Source organism: Dermacentor albipictus, chromosome 1 (assembly GCF_038994185.2).
Source record: "Dermacentor albipictus isolate Rhodes 1998 colony chromosome 1, USDA_Dalb.pri_finalv2, whole genome shotgun sequence".
Taxonomy (NCBI): Eukaryota; Metazoa; Arthropoda; class Arachnida; order Ixodida; family Ixodidae; genus Dermacentor; species Dermacentor albipictus.
In genome coordinates this window covers 46054616-46073427 of record NC_091821.1, presented here as the reverse complement: position 1 = coordinate 46073427, position 18812 = coordinate 46054616, and the positions used below count along the sequence as shown (strand labels likewise).

Genomic DNA, 18812 nt, shown 5'->3' with positions numbered 1-18812 from the left:
AGAAGGCACTCTGCGAAGAGAATGAACCGTCAGTAACACCTGCCGTGTTACTCACGGTTCACAGCGTACTCCGGGTCCTTGCTTTTTGAGCCATAAAGAGCGTAAAAAATAACAATGGCGCAGTAGGAAAATCAAAGGTTTGATGTGCTCTTGCTGTGGCAAGCGGGACGTGCTAACTCGATGGGAGGAAGTTTTCCATTCCGAGCGTGATCAGCGAACGTAACGTGGAAAGAGCGTACATGGTGCGTAATGCGTGCGTGCTATAATGCGCTTGACCGTAATCTCGGCATCGTCCAAGCGTGCGCGATCAGATTAGGATCGAGCGTAACTAAAATAAAAAAAGAAGAAGAAAACGCGGGATAGGCAGAACGAACTGGCTGATCAAAGCCCGTGATGCGTATCATCGTTGCGTCGAAGCTTCCTGTTACATGACCCTGGCTCTCCTCTTGCCCTACTCAACAAGCAGCCCCTCTCCATTTTACTCTTTATTTTGAGAGTTTTTGTTACATAATATTCTTACTAAGGTATGAAAGGTGGCTAGTGCCGAACGGGCGCAAAACTTGACAAGCAAAAGGAAAGATAGGGTTACCAGTTTCAGGGTTGACTCAACCTTTCAAGCCCCGACAAGGACACGTGCAAGAGATCGCTTGCATATATATAACCGGGCTCGACGGTTCTTATTTAATCTAGCTCTCCGTCGCAGTTGGTCAGCTAAATCTTCGGGCACTTCCACACTCCCTTTGTGTCTGCCTTCTTTCTTTTTCTTAGCGCTTTTAGGTTATTCGAGATGAAAGTGCTCCTCGTCTGCGGACTGATCCTGGCTGGAGCCTTCCTCGCTGAGGCTGCCGGTGGTAGGGAGCTGTGTGGTAAGCAACCTTATTACCCTTAGTCTAGATTATATTACCATGACTGAGTTTTTTAGCGTGACCCATTAAAAGTTATGCCAATGTACGTCATGTTGAAGAGAATTTTCTAGCAACAAAGCCAAAGTCAACTGAAAGCCCGGTGACATGTACGCTCCGAGAGCTTAGGCTTCATCAGGCCGCTTTCTCCGCTTGTCATTTCTGTCTACCGTTGTGGATTCATGTCAAAGCGCTCCAAGGAAATCTATGTCAAGCGCTTTTTATATAAAATGCCTCAATTTACGTTTGTGCAAGCCGCGGCTCTGGGCTCGTGCGCATAAACGAAGCAAATACGCTCTTCGTACATGCACACATGTTCCGGTTTTTCGCCATTCCTGGTCACGTTGCTCTAACAGGGCACATTTCTGATCGCTTGTATTTTCTGGCATATGTTTACGCCTTTTAAAACTTGTTGCGCCGAAGCTGGATCGTTACTTCAAGCGCTGCTCCTGCTGCAACTTTCTGTTGCAAGTTTTCCCATAATTACTTTCAAGCACTGCCCACAAGAAAGCAGACAGAGATCTTAAATGTGGGCCATGCATAACAATATCTGTATGTCCTTATAAAACGAATTTCGGCGCTAAAGACAACGAATCCATGGTGCTAGATTATTTGAAATTAGTGGTAATGTGCACTATGGGCGTCAACGAGCTTGGTATGGTGCGACAACGCAATAAAACGTTCTTGGTAATATTAACGGCGCGATAACGAAAGTCGCTCCCGGTGTGTGTAGTGCTGACAAATGTTTTTCTTTCATGATTATTCTGTACGCTATTGTTTTTCAATTGCCGCGAGCACGCTCAGATTTTTTTTATGCCACATAAGAACTGTGGAGGTTTCATTGGGCCCGACATGCATTCGTAAATCATTTTTGCCAGAAGCGGAAGCCATTCCAGAGATAATTTTGTCTTCTTTCGGGATATACCTCACCCTTTGGGCAAGCAATGTCCTGTTGAAACAGTATTTCTCAGTTCCAAGTTTGACTGCTCGAATTTTTTTACTTGAACATGTCGCTTTCTCGTGCTTCAGGGCCTAGCAACGAAAAGTGACTGTACAAATAAAAGCTTAGCATTTACTTTCCAATATCTTTTGCGTGACTAAGAAGTGAAGTTGACTGTTTTGTAGTTTTCTTCACAATAAACAATGTTAGCGATAACATTGTTTGTGCTGTGATAACGTTGTGCTGCTAAACAACATCCTAAAAAAAACAGAATGCTGAGCAAGTTGGCAGAATTTAATTGAATTCTGGGGCTTTACGTGCCAAAACGACGATTGGATTGTGAGGTACTCTGTCGCGATGGACTCCGGATTTATTTTTACCACCAAGGGATTTTTCGCGCGCCTCCAATGCACGGAAACGGGCGTTCTTGCTTTTCGTCCTTGTCGAAATGCGGTCACCGCGGCCGGGATGTGATCCCGCGAGCTCGTGCTTAGAAGCGCAAAAACATAACTGTTAAGCCTCCGTGGTGGGTACAAGTTTGCAGAGAGTAATGGTTGGTATTAATTAATTTATGAAGTTTGTGTTGCGCTTGTCGTTCTTCTTATCACAGCATTTTGCATGCCTGAGTTTCCGTACCGCAACATCATTGCATGCAAAAAAAATAACAAACTGCAGCATGCTTTTTCTAAATAAAGACCTTTTAAAAAAAAGTATACTACAACGAGTTTTTCTATAAATTTAAAGGTTGAAACACACAGTCATGAACATGAGCTGCGTTGCCAACTTTCTCCCATGAAATGTAGGCGTATTCTGATGCCCGGCTATTGTGTGGGGCGTACCACTTTGGGGTATTTGACCTTCCTTGCATTATAACGTTTCACTCGCTTTTGCGTATTTGCTCATGCCTTTGAGGCTCCTTATAACAATTTCTTGACTCATTCGTTCGTAGTGTTGGGAAAGAGGTATCTCAAGTTAGAAAATAAACTATACACAAAAGAAAGCGCCCTGCACTTGTCCTTGCGTTAATCTAAAAGCGCGGTAGCCGATCAGCATTGCAGCGATGAAACAAGGACAAGGACTTCTTATGTACGCTAACTCAGGGTCACTGCTCGCTTCGGCGTTTGATGAAGCCTGTGATTTCCGGTAGCTCTCCTGTTAGCCTTAATAGTGCACTCGCGAAAGATGCATTTTGCTCGTGTGTTATTGAAGATGGCATGTCAGACATTGGCTCAATGGTGTAGTCACTAATTTAACTTCTGTAGTCCAGCTTCATCGTGTTTTCGGTCACCAAATCGGGATATGTATAATTTTTTGTCCTTACTACTACCCTTTTGAATTTCGGGTGCGTTTGAAGGATTCCTTTTCTACTCAGATAAGTGCGAAGCTGTGTAGTTAATGCCACCGCATGGCAGTGCTCATTGGCGCCACTTTCTGCTCTTTCTTTGCAGTGTTTATTTATTTATTTATTTACACTGAAAACCTACAGCCCCTTAGGACATTATAGTAGGGGGATTAACAATACAATCAAAATGCCAAGACAAGGCCAAGAAAAACGCACCATCAAAACGAAAACACCGCGACTAAAGGTACAATGGGAACACAAACGTCCGGCGTGAGTAAAATGCAGGATACATTACACAACAGGGTTACAAGGTAATACAGGGTAACGTTGGACTGAGTACAGGCTGCCGCCCAGTTTCACACCATACTATCAATTTCGTGTAAAAAGTTGGGCACACATAATGTCTCATGAGACAGCGCATTCAATTGATGATCTAAAATTAATTAAATTTTCTAATTTTACGGGCTAAAACCACCATACGGTTATGAGGCACGCCATAGGGGGGGGGGGGAGCGGGGGACTCCGGATTAATTTGGCCACCCGGGGTTCCTTAACGTGCACCCCGTGCATGATCACGGGTGTTTATTTTTTCATTTCGAGCACATCGAAACGCGACCCTTGGGCTTAGCTGTGCAACGCCAACACCACTACGCCAACACGGCAGATCATTCCATCCGTGAATTGTGTTGAAAAAAAAACAATACTTGAGAAGATTAATGCGACACTTTTATCCTCTCACTTCTCATTGTATTTTCACTACGTTACAATATGAATTACGGAGGGAGAGCAAACTTATATTTATCAATACCACCAGTGCGATTCTTCTAAATGTAAAAGAGAGTTTTACTCCTAATGATTTCCTTCTTGAAGAAAACGTTTTCCATGCAGTCTGCCCTGAAAGAATTTCTGATGAAAACGTTGCAATTACCGCTTACAAACCTTGTCGCGCGTTTCTGGAATACTTCCAATGCATCCATTTTATATTGATATGATGGGATCCCAGGCTACACGCGAAGATTCGACAATCGGCCTTATATTGGTAAAATAACTAGTATGTTTCACGACGCTAGGGGGCGCTTTTCAAGTTTCTTTGAAAGAAGTATAGTAGGCAGCAGGCATTTTCCGTAATCGCATCACTGTGGAAAGTGCAATTTAGGATAGGCGCGAAAATAATACCCAAGTATTTTACCCTGCCAACGTTTGTTACTAGTTTGCTATTCAGGCAGTAGGATCAATTAAGTATTTGCCTCTTGTTTGTCAACTGAATGTGGTAACATTTCTCAGTGTTTGAATACGTTGTTCGCATGTCACACCACGGACAAATCTTATCAATATCTGCCTGCAGAGTAGTCGTGTCAATAATGTGCCTGACAGGATGATACGTAGCACAGTCATCGACGTACAGCTTGACGGAGCATCGTAGATCAACGGTGAAGTCATTTATGAATACCAGAAACAATGAGGGTCACAGCAAAGAACCCTCTGGCACGCTAGATAATACATCCGCAGATGTTGACAATTCACCATTCAGAACGGCACGTTTGCTGGCGCACGCTCAAATTAACACTAATGCATCTAAGAAGATAACCAGGTATTCCTAGGGAAGACAGCCATAAATTTGACGACATGCCTAAGCTGCGCGCCCATACTTTTCTTTCTTTTGCAGGGAAGAGCAATGAAGAAATCAAGGCAGTTCTGAAGTGCATGGGAGAGCACGTTCCCCCTGAGGTAACATTCAACGAATAATTAATTAATTAAGCCATTACGGCTATGAGCATCGAAAGATGAGTAGATCACTGCAGATTATTGAACCTTCTCTTTGCGGTTATAACTAGAGTGCCTTATTAAAAGTAATGACTTTTCTTTCAGCTCAGAGGCAAGGCGGCCGGAATCATCAGCAGCAAGGGAGACAACCTGGCCGAGCTTGTCAAGAAGCAGTGTGACGCAGACATTGACTTCGTGAGTGCAGGCACTCGAGATTTTCGGCTGTAGAAATTGGTTCTCGTTGAGTAACGTAGCAAAAAATGTGATTACTGCTTTGGTACTCCGTTTAGCCCCAAATGAATAACAAATATATTTGCATAGCAACGTTCTATAGGAATTTAGTGAAAGTTTAAAAATATGTCTGAGTACTGAACGTTTTACAGATAGAAAGAGTCATACTGCAGATATTTCTCCACAGAAGACTCCTGAACTGGTCCACAAGTTTCATAATACTAAAGACAGTGTGGATAAAAAAGATAATATCTAGAGGAAGTATTCTGTATGTAAATAGCCTGTTAGGATTAGGTAAAGAATTGTTGCGCCTCTGTCAAGCTCGACGTTCAGCCTCTTAGTGCAAACTCATCGTAGCTGTGGGGTTAAATATTAAACCTTCCATTTAAAATATTCGCAAGAAGAATAGGAAGTTTGAAATGCGAAGTGTAAAATAAGCAAAGCGATGTCGTATGAGCGCAGTATTGTATTTTTACCTCGTTATTACAACCTTCCGTTTTTTACCACATTGTACAATAGCAGAAGATACACCAATATGTGAAAATCTACAACTGGCTATAGAAGCTATGGTCCAATCTCCTTTGCACGCCCATTCTGTGACCCTTAATCAGGATACTGACTAAACAGTAGTGATTGCACTACACGTGAACCAGTAGCCAGCAAAAATTGAGTGTTGGTACTGTACTAGAGGTAGTAAAGCTGCCAGTCTAGTAGAGATAGTGGGGTATGCAAAATTACAAAAATGTTACAATGAAGTTGGTGTAATTTCCTGGTTAATCAGGAAATTACACCAATTTATGTTTGTGCGTATGACAATCAAGTGGTGTGAAAAGGTGAAGGACGAGAGTTGCTAACGTTTTCGACGCCTTCAAGTAACTGAAAACAGAAATGTTCTGCTCTGGTTTCTCTTTCTACTTTTTTCCAAGTCCTTTCCTTTCCTCTCGAAGGAAGTAAAGCACGTGCTCATAGAGCTAAGGCCAGCGAAGGCTCTTCAGTTTCTCCCTTCGAGGGAGTGGTCAGATAGCTAACATGCAAGTAACTTACTTCAATTACCCTGTTCGCTCTCACTTAACGCTCAATAAAAGCTGTTGAAGGGATTTGGTATGCCCTTTCAAAGCGATGATGATAGTAATATTTTGGCACTGTTGCAAATAGGTTACCACAAGAAGGCATGGCTGAGTTGCAACCGCAGAAAAAAAAATGATAGACACATGCAAACGGACACAAAACAGAGCGCAAGAAAAAAGCCTGCGCCTTGAGTAACCCCTTAGTTTGTTTCCTAGTACTTTACTCGTGTCAAGTGTCTATTAAGAACGCTGCACTATAGTCACGATTAAGCACCAACTCCTCACGCTTTTGGGTTAATTGATTATTAAACATTAGTTTTAGAGGCCCGCTAACTCAAGTTCCAAGGGCAGTTCTCCCCCTTGATAACACTGTGGCACTGTTTTAGGCCTCCAAGAGGTTATATTTTATCAATCCATGACGTTAAGGCTTTTATGGCTACCTAAAATGGGAGTATACATTAGGTGATATGCCCACTCTTTGCATTTAAATGGTTCTACTGTTCTCCTAAAACGGGGTATTGAGAAGTTCGGATTTCATTGCCATATGTGTCACTGTATATATTGTCAATGAGAAGTAAACGAATAAAGTTATGCAGCATGTCCACTTGTTGAGTTTCGCTTCCAGACCGAGTGAAAGAAAGAAAGCACTTCTAGAAGGTGTGCCGCTTCGAAGTTATCATATCGGGTGTTTCAACGTGGCGTGAAACATCTACATAGCAATGGCAGAACATAGGACAACGTTTGAAGCGTAATTGTCGGTTGACTCTTGTTTTCAGTTGGTGTGTTGCGGTGCGACAACAAATAGCATGCTTTCAGGTATACGTTGAACTCATACAAATTACTTTGTACTTTTTTCTTAATGTAGGTCGAGTTGCTGGAAACGGTGTTCTCAGTAAGTACTCTTAAACTTCGTAACATTCTTTGCTTAAAACTAATTTTGCACTGCGTCGAAACGGAAGCTTCAGTAGTCGCATCATTTAGTGTAACCTTCATGCATAAATATCAGAGGGCTCCTAGTAATTCTACATTGATGTAGTTACCTCAAATTCTAAGATGACATAGTAACTCATCACATTTGCACACACTTCCACACGAAAAAAAGAAAAAGAAATAATGTTATGCAATGAAAGCACTGTTCTCAAACAGTGTCACTTGATAAAGAAAAACAGAATGGCTTCATCGAGGGAATGAACAGCTTGTTCTACCACGTTGCTTATATCGGGCACAGCAAATGTATAGTTTTATGCTATTATTATTACATGCCAAAATACACAGTGTAGTCGAGTAACTTTGGAACGACTTTGCTGATTAAAAACGTCATCATGTCTTTAGGCATTATTTCCACCAGAAAATGGCCTACAATCCTTGTGAAGCCATGTATAGTATTCACGATGATAAGTTGGACCGTAATATCCAAACAATAGGTAGCGGCTGCTTGAAACAAAACTTTGCGCTAAAATTTGTTCTACTTATCGTGGAAGCCCAGACAAGCATGCCCTATTTAAGACATTCCAATCATTATGATGGATAGACCCCCTCCCTCTTTCTTTTAACTGAACGAGTCCTGGGTAATTAAAAGTACAAAGACAATAGCTGATAAAGTCCGGACGACGATAATAATGTTAACGCCAAAAAGGAATAACGCCCGGCTACTAACGTAGGCAGCGAGGATGTTGGGTTCGTAGTCTGCAAATATTTTAATAGTATGATCCAAACAAGCAACACGCAAAACCTACAGGATATACATTTCGTAGGTGTTACTCGGAGTTTTCAAGCGAGCATGATTTATTATTTCTAGGGTAACGAGGCAGAAGCCATCAAGAAGGCCTACAGGGAGTGCAAGCCGAGCCGAAGATGATGTGATTCTGAGAAACCGCGAATGGTGCAGTGATCCGCTTCTGAAGTCACCAAGAATGTATTTCTACATGCTGGAAGTGTCATACCAAAATAAAAATTTTCCACATTTGTATTTTCTTTTTAAACGCGTAAGGATTCCTTATGTTTCGCCAAGTTCCATATATAGTGCACGGGAGATATCGTCCCTGCGCGCCGTATGCTGTATATATTTATTTATATATTTGATACTATCAACCCCGTTCTTGGGGTCATTACAGGGAGGGTGATGCGTCAAGAATACAGGATACATAATTTTCTTTCTATGTAACATACAAATTCCCTGGCGCTCTAGGTAGTTAACAACACCAACAACGAGAAAGAAAAGGAGCAAAAAACAGTTGTTATACAAAGAAAAGTCAACAAAAATGCTCATAGCAAAAATTTAGTATACATCCTAGCAAAAGAACATATCTAACGCATTTTAAAATTCGGCAGAGCCCTCATTGCTCACAACTGTATTAGGAAATCTGTTCCACATTTAAATCGTGTCAGGAAAAAAGAAGAAACGAAAAGCATCAGTACGCGTCAAATAAGGCTGAATAGCTGTGCTATTGTTTAGACGATCGCATCTCCTTCTTGGAGGTTGTAGATATAGATCCTCGTTTATTTTTGTTCGCCCACTCATGATTTTAAAAAGAAACTTTTGCCAATGCTTACGTCTCCATTCCTCCAGAAGCACTAGTTCACAAGATATTAACAAGGCTGTAACAGACTCCATGCGTCGGTATTTACCGCACATGAAACGGACTGCCAATCTTTGTATTCTTCCTGTTTTTGCTTTCATGACTTTCTGATGAGGGGACCACACAACACAAGCGCACTCCAAGACTGGTCGTACAAAAGTTTTGTAGGCTGTTAATGTATATATATTATCAATATATTATCAATGTGTGAGTGCCATTGCAATGTATGTATAATACTGACTCCAAGGTATTTGAAAGAAGCTGCATTATTCAGAGGATGGTTCCCGATGTGGTATATGAAGGAAAGTTCGCTCCTACTTGAGCGAATATGCGTAAATGTTGTTTTGCTATAGTTTATTTCCATGCCCCATTTTAAACACCACTCGTCTAATGCCTGTAAACGACTGTTCAGAATAATTTGGTCACCTTCGCAACCTATTGGGGAATAAATCAAACCATCATCGGCAAATGCGCGAGTGAAAGCGTGCGGCGGTCAGCCGGCGATGGCGGCTCAATCTCGCGCGCACAAGGGAGAAAAGCGGGAAGGAAGCGCGCCGCCTTCCGTCGCGCGCTGGGCTCCGGGGGAAGGGTGTGGGGCGGCGTTGTATTCTGGCAGCAAATGCGCATTCCGCGGCCTCGCGCGCCCTATCTTGAAAGCGATTTGCGTTGAGGGCAGAGTCTAGGCGCTTCGACGGCTCATGCCTTTGTGCGTGCTGCGTTCTCGCCGTTCAGTTTGCGTTGAAGCGACAGACAACACGAAGCTCACTTCGCTCGCTGCTGCACGGCAGAGTCTAGGTGCTCCGACGACTCATACGCCCCTTTGTACGTAGAAGGTCAACCTAGCGCACATCCGCCTATCCCCCTCCTCCATGACGCTTCACCTCCTGTCTCCTTCCCCGCTTCGCTAAACGCTACCTAGTCTTCCCACTAGGTGGCGTTGCTTTCCCGCTCTTTCAGCGCCCTCCTTCGTACCTTCCCCGGCGGCGCGCGATTCTCTTCTACACATCCAGGCGCCTTCCTCCTCCGGCGCTCGTTTTCTTCACGGCTTCAAACAGCACACAGCTTATTTCACTAGCGATCCATGTACGCTTGTACGTAATATATTTGTAAAAAGAAGTTGCAAGGTAAAATTATACAACCTACGGTGTTCGCTTGTCAGAGGTGTGACGACCGAAAACCCTAGGTATTGAGATTGTATCCTGCACCGTGTTTTTTAAATGTTCTTTTTTCCGTTGAACAGCTTGGCTAACGTTCGCTTGGACATCCTATATATCGAAGAGATAAAAACGTAACTACCAGAAAAGTCGTGGACTGCAGTAAGGGAGTAAGAATTGAGCAGGAGCTCTTACCGCCTATGAAGATCTCTCCAAAGCGCTTCTGGGAAAGAAAGAGCGATAAATGTATTATAGGAGAAAACCTCGGAGGTCGGTCGCCTTCCAACAGGGGTGCGCAAATGAGCAAGCCTGAGCTTTTCAGGTTGTCAAGGCGCAGCTGCCGGACGCTGGTTGTGGGACGGAGGTAACCCGTGTACTACATGCTTTCATCCCTTTCATCGAAGATGTGGTGACAGCCGAAGAAAACCACATTTTCTGAGCCACCACGGGCGGTCGCGCCAAGAAGTGGAGGTACTCGGTGTTCTTGGCAAAGCTGAACCACTTAGCATTTGCACAGACTAACGCTGCCTACTATTTTCTTACTTTTCACTCATTAAACAATTTTCATAAGGAATTACGCTTTCACGAATTCGCTTTTCAAATTTGCACCTGAGGTGAAGTGTCGCAAGCTAAAAATTGCAGCAGTAAAAAAGAAAAAAAAAATGAAGCCCAACGTTCACTGAGTGAAAGTGCTGGGACAATCAACAATTCAGTGCCCAAGTTGTACTAGAAACTGCACTGACTTCGATTTCAGCATTTTTTTGAAAGACATTCTCGCTCATGTTATAGCCACATAAAGCCAACTGACAATGAAGCCAAGGACAGCGTCAAAGAAAGTCAAATATCCCTTTATTGAAACTTCAAAAATGAACTGCCATTTTCATGAGTTTCTGAATTATTCCATTAGTATTTTTGTTTACAAGACGCGTTTCTATTGAAAAGAGCCTTCGTTCTTATATAATAGCCTCAGGATAGCCTTCCGGTTATAATGAATGATCTCGCTGACTATATATCCACGTAATATCTACGGGAAGCCTATTGTGAATATTGTATACTTATCGCGCTTGTGCTTGGTGGTTAGAGCGTCTCAATGCTTGTAATGTCTTCTTCCGTGTCATATGAAGGGATGTTATGTATGACTCCTTTGGCTGTGTCCTCTGGCGGTGTGACGTATGCTGTGGCAGCGTAGCGGACTGCTCCGATGGGGAGACTGCGGATGCGACAGTATTTTTCGGCGTTAGACATCATTGGCGTGCTAACTACAATGACATTATTATCCGTGCATGAGCGGTAAATGTCGTCCTCTGCTTCTTTGGTTGTAATGCCCGTGATCTGTAGTATTGAGTCGCGTATCTGGGCGTCTCCTAGTTTGGACACGTTGAAACCGTCTCTTGGGCGTATGACGATCTTGATATCATTCTTCGGAAGTCGAGGTTGCCGTGGTGCGCGTCGGCGTAGTGCGGGCTGCTCGGTACTCTCGGTGCGTGCGCTTGCTGTTGCACGGAGGGATCCGTGTATGAGTTGGGATGATGCCTGCGTAGTCTGTCGTTGCTTACGGTGGCTGACAAGCCACCCTGCTTCAACGGAAACTTCTTCGGGGGCTATTTTCGTGCCTTCAACCTCTACTACCTCCATGACGAGGGGAGGGGCTGCACTTACTTGATCTCACGAGGGTGCGAGTCGTTGGGCGAAGTCCTCGGGAGCCGGGACTGCGACAGCGACGCCGCGCACCTTCGTAGCTGCGGCGCACCTGTCTCTCGGCCAGACGGAGCAGCTGAAGGTCTTGTTAGGGTTAGCAATCTTGTGGTCGTAGAAACCCTTGTCCTGGGTCCCTGGCGTCGGGACTGGTCTTGATCGGTAGCGGACCACTTCCGGAAGCTGGTTCCGACGTTAGTTTGGGTCCAGCGGTGATTGTTTGGCCACAAGTGTTTGAAATATACGGAGCCCATACGAGGCGCGTGCACTCCGTAACCTACGTAGACGCAGCAGACTACCCCAACCAAAACGCCATGGCGGTCGTCGCAGTCGCGGGTTCGCAGTACCACCTCTCCGCGGCCGCATCAATATTCGCCACGCAACCCGAAGTAGGAGAAGAAACGGCCATCGCTTTGGCCTACGCGGCTACCAATGCACACTGCATCATCAGCGACTCAAAAACGGCCATTCGTAACTACGCAAGAGGACTAATAGCACCCCAAGCGCAGAGGATTCTCTCTGGGACTCCTCCCTCAAGGCAACGCCGCGTGCAGATCATCTGGGCCCCTGGTCACTCGGGTCTGGCTGGAAACGAAGCCGCACACGATGCCGCCCGAGCTCTCGCACACCGGGCGCATCATCCTTCTCCTGCGTCTTCCGATCCCGACCAGCCCTCTGTTTTGCATCGCGGTCACGCGCGGGACCGAATGGTCACGTTCGGAGAAATTCTACTGCACTACCGCAGAGAGCGGTTACGCTACCCCCCAGCACACAAATCACTGACTAAGTCTCAATCCACCACTTGGCGACTCCTTCAAACACGAACTTTTCCGAACCCCGTGCTTTACAACCGCATGTACCCCGACGCATACTCACCACTCTGCAAAGCGTGCAAAGCCCGCGCCGACCTCAATCATATTATTTGGCAATGCCCCAAAGCCTCACCCACCAACACCTCCCGCACTAACACACGCATCATTAGTACTGCCGAGCAGTGGGAGACATTGCTGCTCAGCTTAGACCCAGAGGAGCAGCTCTGGGCCGTCCGGATGGCCGAAGACGCCGCCAGAAAGCAAGAACTGGCCGCCGTCTGAGGAAGGGGGGGATTGGGGGTTAGTCTCCCGACCCTCGCCACCCCTTAACCCCATCAAGGACACAATAAAGTTTTATCTCTCTCAATGCTTGTAGCAGCAACAGCACTTCTGGCACGCTATCAAGAGTTATATGCGACGTGCTATATAAGGAGACAACCCTCAAGTAATGCACGCGTTATCGCTCATCGCTGACCACTGAAGTCAGGAAGGTGCCCGCGGCGACAGACCTGAGATCTTCTCACTTGCATACACGCGCAGGAATGGTGCCCCGTTCAAAGCGTCATCATTTTCCACAGAGCGATTCCGACATCGCTTTGCTGGCGCATTTTCCTGCCTGGATATGCTCGTTATGTGCGTGTACGAAATGGGTGTGATAAGACTTACACGGATTTCCGAGTAAACGTGCTGCCGACGGCCGTAAACGCCAGCATTGACGCAATTCCTACGCAAACGAACAGAATTTTATTTTTGTTGAGTTCTGTAACAAAAAGCACACGTGTAACTGAAGGTTTTCCATGAAAAAGAAAAAAAAAGTCTGTCAAATGACGCGTACCATTCTGAAAGCCTGTCTGTCTATAGAATATGGAAGTACGCAATATACTCACCAAAACAATTTTGTCACGCTTTCTTGACAGTAGAAGTTGAAACGAACCTGCTTGCGTGAATTCAGTAGCACGCTGGTGTAGCCAGTGATCGGGAATTTGTTTGGTCACTCGTGCCAGGTCAGTTTAATCAAAGTAATGAATTTGAATGAATATATATATATATATATATATATATATATATATATATATATATATATATATATATATATATATATATATCATCAAACCGAAAGCGATAGTTCTGACAGTGATTGACTTTCCCTCGGGTAGATTTACAGCTGCGTTATTGGCAACGATGCAGTGCAAGAGGAAGTCGGAGTCCCATGTATGTAGGACAAGGAAGTCAATGAAACGCACACACACACACACGCACAAACATACACACACACACACACACACACACACGGACGGACGGACGGACGGACGGACGGACGGACGGACGGACGGACGGACGGACGCACACACGGACGCACACACGGACGCACACACGGACGCAAGGAAGAAGAGAACGGTCGCTGTGCAGCACCAATGCGCGCATTTCTGCATTTCTATAGTAGCCACCCCCATCACTGCAAAGCAAGCATCCTCTGCTCAAAGGCCCACAGATACAGAAGAATCTGTTCCGAATCTTCACAATTTGAGCGACACGCGGAAAAACTGAAATCCACCCTTATACGCCAAAAATATCCTCCAGAAATAGTAAGCAATGCCTGATGTAACTAATGATGTATAACTGATGTAAACAACTGATGTAACTAATGCTAATTGTTTCACTGCTGATCTCGAAACGTTGATTTTTCTATTAAATGACCCCTCGCTATGACTGGCCACTTTGAGCTGACAAGCGCCGTGCATACAATGAGCGCTAACGATCGTGTCTGCTAATTATTTCAAAGAGCTGAAATTCAAAGCGAACGCCGTTTGCCCTCGCGGGCGGCACACTCCAAGCCGGAGGGATGACGTACACGTGCTAGTGCGCCTAAGTACATGTGTCTTTGCTGTGACGTCGCTCCTAGCCGCTCATAGCACGTTGGACAGCTTCGTGCGTTCAACCCCAGTATTTAATTTTTTTTTCATGAACTCTATGTAATGGAATAGTAGCGCCTCCTAGAGGCGCCTGCTGGTCGTCTGCTGTGGCGTGCAATAAAAACGCATGGCTATACAAAAAAAGGTCTCGGGAACAAATTGTCCCGAGAAATTCACAAGCCAGAACACAAAGCCAGTGCTGTCCCCAGGGAAAGGGGAGGAGGAGGAAAGAGAAAAGAAGAAGGCAGGGAGGTTAACCAGAATAACGTCCGGTTGGCTACCCTACACCGGGGGAATGGGAAAGGGGAAAGCAAAGATCACAGGGAGAGAGAGGAGGGAAGGAAAGAAGGAAATTGCGGCAAGTTCGCTGACGCGTGTGGTTTTACAAAAATTGCCTTAATAGTCACAGGTGGTCGCACAAACCCGTCGTCCTTAAGAAACACAAAAGTGCCTTCACCGCTTTATGGGCCGACGGGTGATGGGGGCGGTGTTCCAGCAGCACCTGCACAGAAAGCGGCCGATTGTCCAGTTTTTGGAAAGCTTTGGCAAGTTCTTGTCTCTCTACGGCATATCTTGGACAGTGGCACAGCAGGTGGTCGATGTTTTCTTCGGTGCCACAGACCTCGCATGCTGCACTGTCAGTCAATCCAATTAATGTAGAGTATGCCTTTGTGAAGGCCACTCCTAACCAAAGGCGACAGAGAAGCGTCCCCAGGGAAAAAAAAGCAAAAAAAGAACGAGAACGTAGACTCCGCGACAAACACCCGAGCACAGTTCATTAGGTGCAGGTTAAAGAACCCCAGGTGGTGAACATTATTCCAGGGTACCCCACTACGACGTTCCTCATTATCATATCGGGGTTTTCGCACGGAAAACCCCAGAAATGTTTTGTTCATTTAATTAATACCCCATGAGGCACAATATGGATGAAAACACAATATAAATAACAAGAAGCCGAATCATGGCCTCTTTTGTATATCTAGCTGCGTTTGTTTTGGCTACATTTTTTGCAAAAAATTGATGAACATTTGTCATACGATGCACATTTGTCAACAAGTGTCATAAATACTGTAGAAACACCAACAACTTCCAAAATTTTGCAAAACCAGTGGGTCGGGCGGCACGGACCAGTGGCATAGCCTGCAAGGTCATCAAACTTGACACCTCTTGACTTCTTCTTGTGGGGACATGTGAAAGACCGAGTGTACCGCACACCTACAACTACACCAGAAGCGCTAAAGGCAGAAATCACTGAGGCCTGCAGCGAGATACCATACGCTAGAAAAAGCTATATCGGATCTTCTGAAAAGGTGCCAATATTGCTTTATGGCAGAGGGCGATTTGTCTGAGCACATTCTTCAGACAGACATCACAGCGAATAAATCTCTACAACCATTATGCATGAAAAGAGCCATCTGTGTGAAACGTTTGTACGACGTGGAAAAGGCACGTAAGTACGTATATGAAATTGCAAATTCTCTGCCGACAAGCAATGGACAGGAAGCTAAAAAGCAACCTTCTGTGTCAATTTACTATTCTTCCTTTTCTGACAACCAGCGTAATTCGCACGACGTTATCAAGCTTGTTATAATGCGTGTTTGCTTGTTGGGGTCTTGCTCCCAAATTCGAACTCATGAGCGTGTCATTTTTCCTTCGCATGCATTCTGCTAGCGTGAGAGTGCAATTATCGCCGCAGAAACGGGAGCCACGCTATATAACTGCCGCCCGAACCCACTGGCTTTTATCTCGGAGCCAAGCACAACGCGAAGCTCTGTCGTGGCCAGCACGAAAGGCGCGAAGCGAGCGATGTGTTTTACAATGCGCGGTTGAGAGCGCTGTAATCGTGGCGCATTCGGGCGCACAGAGCGTGCTGTCACGTGGTATATTTTTAAACTCTGCGGGCTTTCGTTTTTTCCCGAATAAAAACGGCCACACTAAGCGAATACCGTCATCAGCGACAGCAAGCAGGCCATCGGCAATTTAGTCCGTGGTAGAATTTCCAAACAGGCGTACCATGTCCTCACGCGGCGCCCCCTAAGCGGCTTGAAAACCCCCGTGAGGACCCCCGTTCACGCGGCTGCGCCCGGAAACGCGTCGGCTCACAGTCTGGCTCGAGATCTCGCGCGCCGAGCCTCGTCCGCGGATGCGGATGGCGTGAATGAGGAGGGACACGAGGAACCTTGCGAGACTTATCACGAAATAGCGCATAAGCATCGCTTGAGGCATCGCGTGCTCCCACCACCGGCCAAGCAACTCGATAAAACGCAAGCGGTCGCGTTTAGGCGACTCCAGACAAACACATAATCATCATCATAATAATAATAATCATCATCATCATCAGCCTGGTTACGCCCACTGCAGGGAAAAGGCCTCTCCCATACCTTTCCAGCTACCCCGGTCATGTACTAATTGTGGCCATGTTGTCCCTGCAAACTTCTTAATCTCATCCACCCACATAACTTTCTGCCGTCCCGTGCTACGCTTCCCTTCCCTTGGAATCCAGTCTGTAACCCTTAATGACCAACGGTTATCTTCCCTCCTCATTACATGTCCTGCCCATGCCCATTTCTTTTTCTTGATTTCAACTAAGATGTCATTAACTCGCGTTTGTTCCCTCAGTAGATCAGCTCTTTTCTTATCCCTTAACGTTACACCTATCATTCTTTCTATAGCTCGTTGCGTCGTCCTCAATTTAAGTAGAACCCTTTTCGTAAGCCTCCAGGTTTCTGCACCGTACGTTAGTACCGGTAAGACACAGCTGTTATATACTTTTCTCTTGAGGGATAATGGCAACCTGCTGTTCATGATCTGAGAATGCCTGCCAAACGTACCCCAGCCCATTCTTATTCTTCTAATTATTTCAGTCTCATGATCCGGATCTGCGGTCACTACCGGTTCTAAGTAGATGTATTCCCTTACCCCTTCCAGCTCCTCGCTACCTTTCGTAAACTGCTGTTCTCTTCCGAGACTGTTAAACATTACTTTAGTTTTCTGCAGATTAATTTTTAGACCCACCCTTCTGCTTTGCCTCTCCAGGTCAGTGAGCATGCATTGCAATTGGTCCCCTGAGTTACTAAGCAAGGCAATATCATCAGCGAATTGCAAGTTACTAAGGTATTCTACATTAAATCGTATCCCCACTCCAGGTCTCTGAATACCTCCTGTAAACACGCTGTGAATACCATTGGAGAGATCGTACCTCCCTGCCTGACGCCTTTCTTTATTGGGATTTTGTTGCTTTCTTTATGGAGGACTATGGTGGCTGTGGAGCCGCTAGAGATATCTTTCAGTACTTTTTCATATGGCTCGTCAACACCCTGATTTCGTAATACCTCCATGACTGCTGAGGTTTCGACTGAATCACATACACAAACACATACCTACACCCAAAGTACATTAACAAAATCACAGGGGGCAAGGAAAGCGACCAATGTAGGCTCTGTTCACAAACAGGAACACTCACACACATAATGTGGGTATGCACCTCGATCCCGTTTTCTCATCCCCCCGTCAGCAGCGAGACTGACTGGACAGCCTGGCTCAGTTCCGGGGACGTCGACCGACAGCTTGAACTGATGAACTGGGCTGAGAAGGCCAAGCAGGCCCGGAGCCTTACTTAAGCCCGATCCCTCAGCCACGTCCCCCTTTATTCGTCCCCCTTTCAATAAAGTTTACCACCAGCACAACCACCATCACCACCATGTCTATCTCGTTGGAAGTGCCTGGTTTGGGAAATATTTGTGGAGCTCCACAACTTTCCTATGGACGCTTGCACGTTTCAAGCCATGTTTAAAAAGTTCATTAACTTATCTCGGCTAATTACTAAAAAAAAAGACGAGCAAGAAATGGTACTGTCAGTTTAGATAAGTTCTAACAACATCCACGCAATTTCTGTTTTGAAGAACGCATAGGTTTTTTCAAAATCCTGGCCCAAGTGAACTGGGACACCCTGTGTGTGTGTGTATATATATATATATATGTATATGTATATATATATATATATATATATATATATATATATATATATATATCATCAGCCTGGTTACGCCCACTGCAGGGCAAAAGCCTCTCCCATATTTCTCCAACAACCCCGGTCATGTACTAATTGTGGCCATGCCGTCCCTGCAAATTTCTTAATCTCATCCGCCCACCTAACTTTCTGCCGTCCCCTGCTACGCTTCCCTTCCCTTGGAATCCAGTCCGTAACCCTTAATGACCATCGGTTATCTTCCCTCCTCATTACATGTCCTGCCCATGCCCATTTCTTTTTCTTGATTTCAACTAAGATGTCATTAACTCGCGTTTGTTCCCTCACCCAATCTGCTCTTTTCTTATCCCTTAACGTTACACCTATCATTCTTCTTTCCATAGCTCGTTGCGTCGTCCTCAATTTGAGTAGAGCCCTTTTCGTAA

At 45.3% G+C, this 18812-nt stretch overlaps 1 protein-coding gene across 1 annotated transcript; it reads left to right on the top strand.

Moving 5' to 3' along the window:
- Positions 1-678: 678 nt before the first annotated feature.
- On the top strand, positions 679-8215 carry LOC135905971 (antimicrobial peptide microplusin-like). Its single transcript, XM_065437125.2, has 5 exons — positions 679-866; positions 4851-4912; positions 5054-5143; positions 7112-7138; positions 8045-8215. Exons 1-5 carry the CDS (start codon positions 788-790, stop codon positions 8102-8104), a joined length of 318 nt encoding a protein of 105 aa, XP_065293197.1. The 5' UTR covers positions 679-787; the 3' UTR covers positions 8105-8215.
- The last annotated feature ends 10597 nt before the right edge of the window (positions 8216-18812 follow it).

Coding starts and splice junctions, on each gene's coding strand:
- LOC135905971 (XM_065437125.2), top strand. CDS start 788: ATGAAAGTGCTCCTCGTCTGCGGACTGATCCTGGCTGGAGCCTTCCTC. Junction 867..4,850: donor CGGTGGTAGGGAGCTGTGTG/GTAAGCAACCTT, acceptor TTTCTTTTGCAG/GGAAGAGCAATGAAGAAATC. Junction 5,144..7,111: donor GTGACGCAGACATTGACTTC/GTGAGTGCAGGC, acceptor TTCTTAATGTAG/GTCGAGTTGCTGGAAACGGT.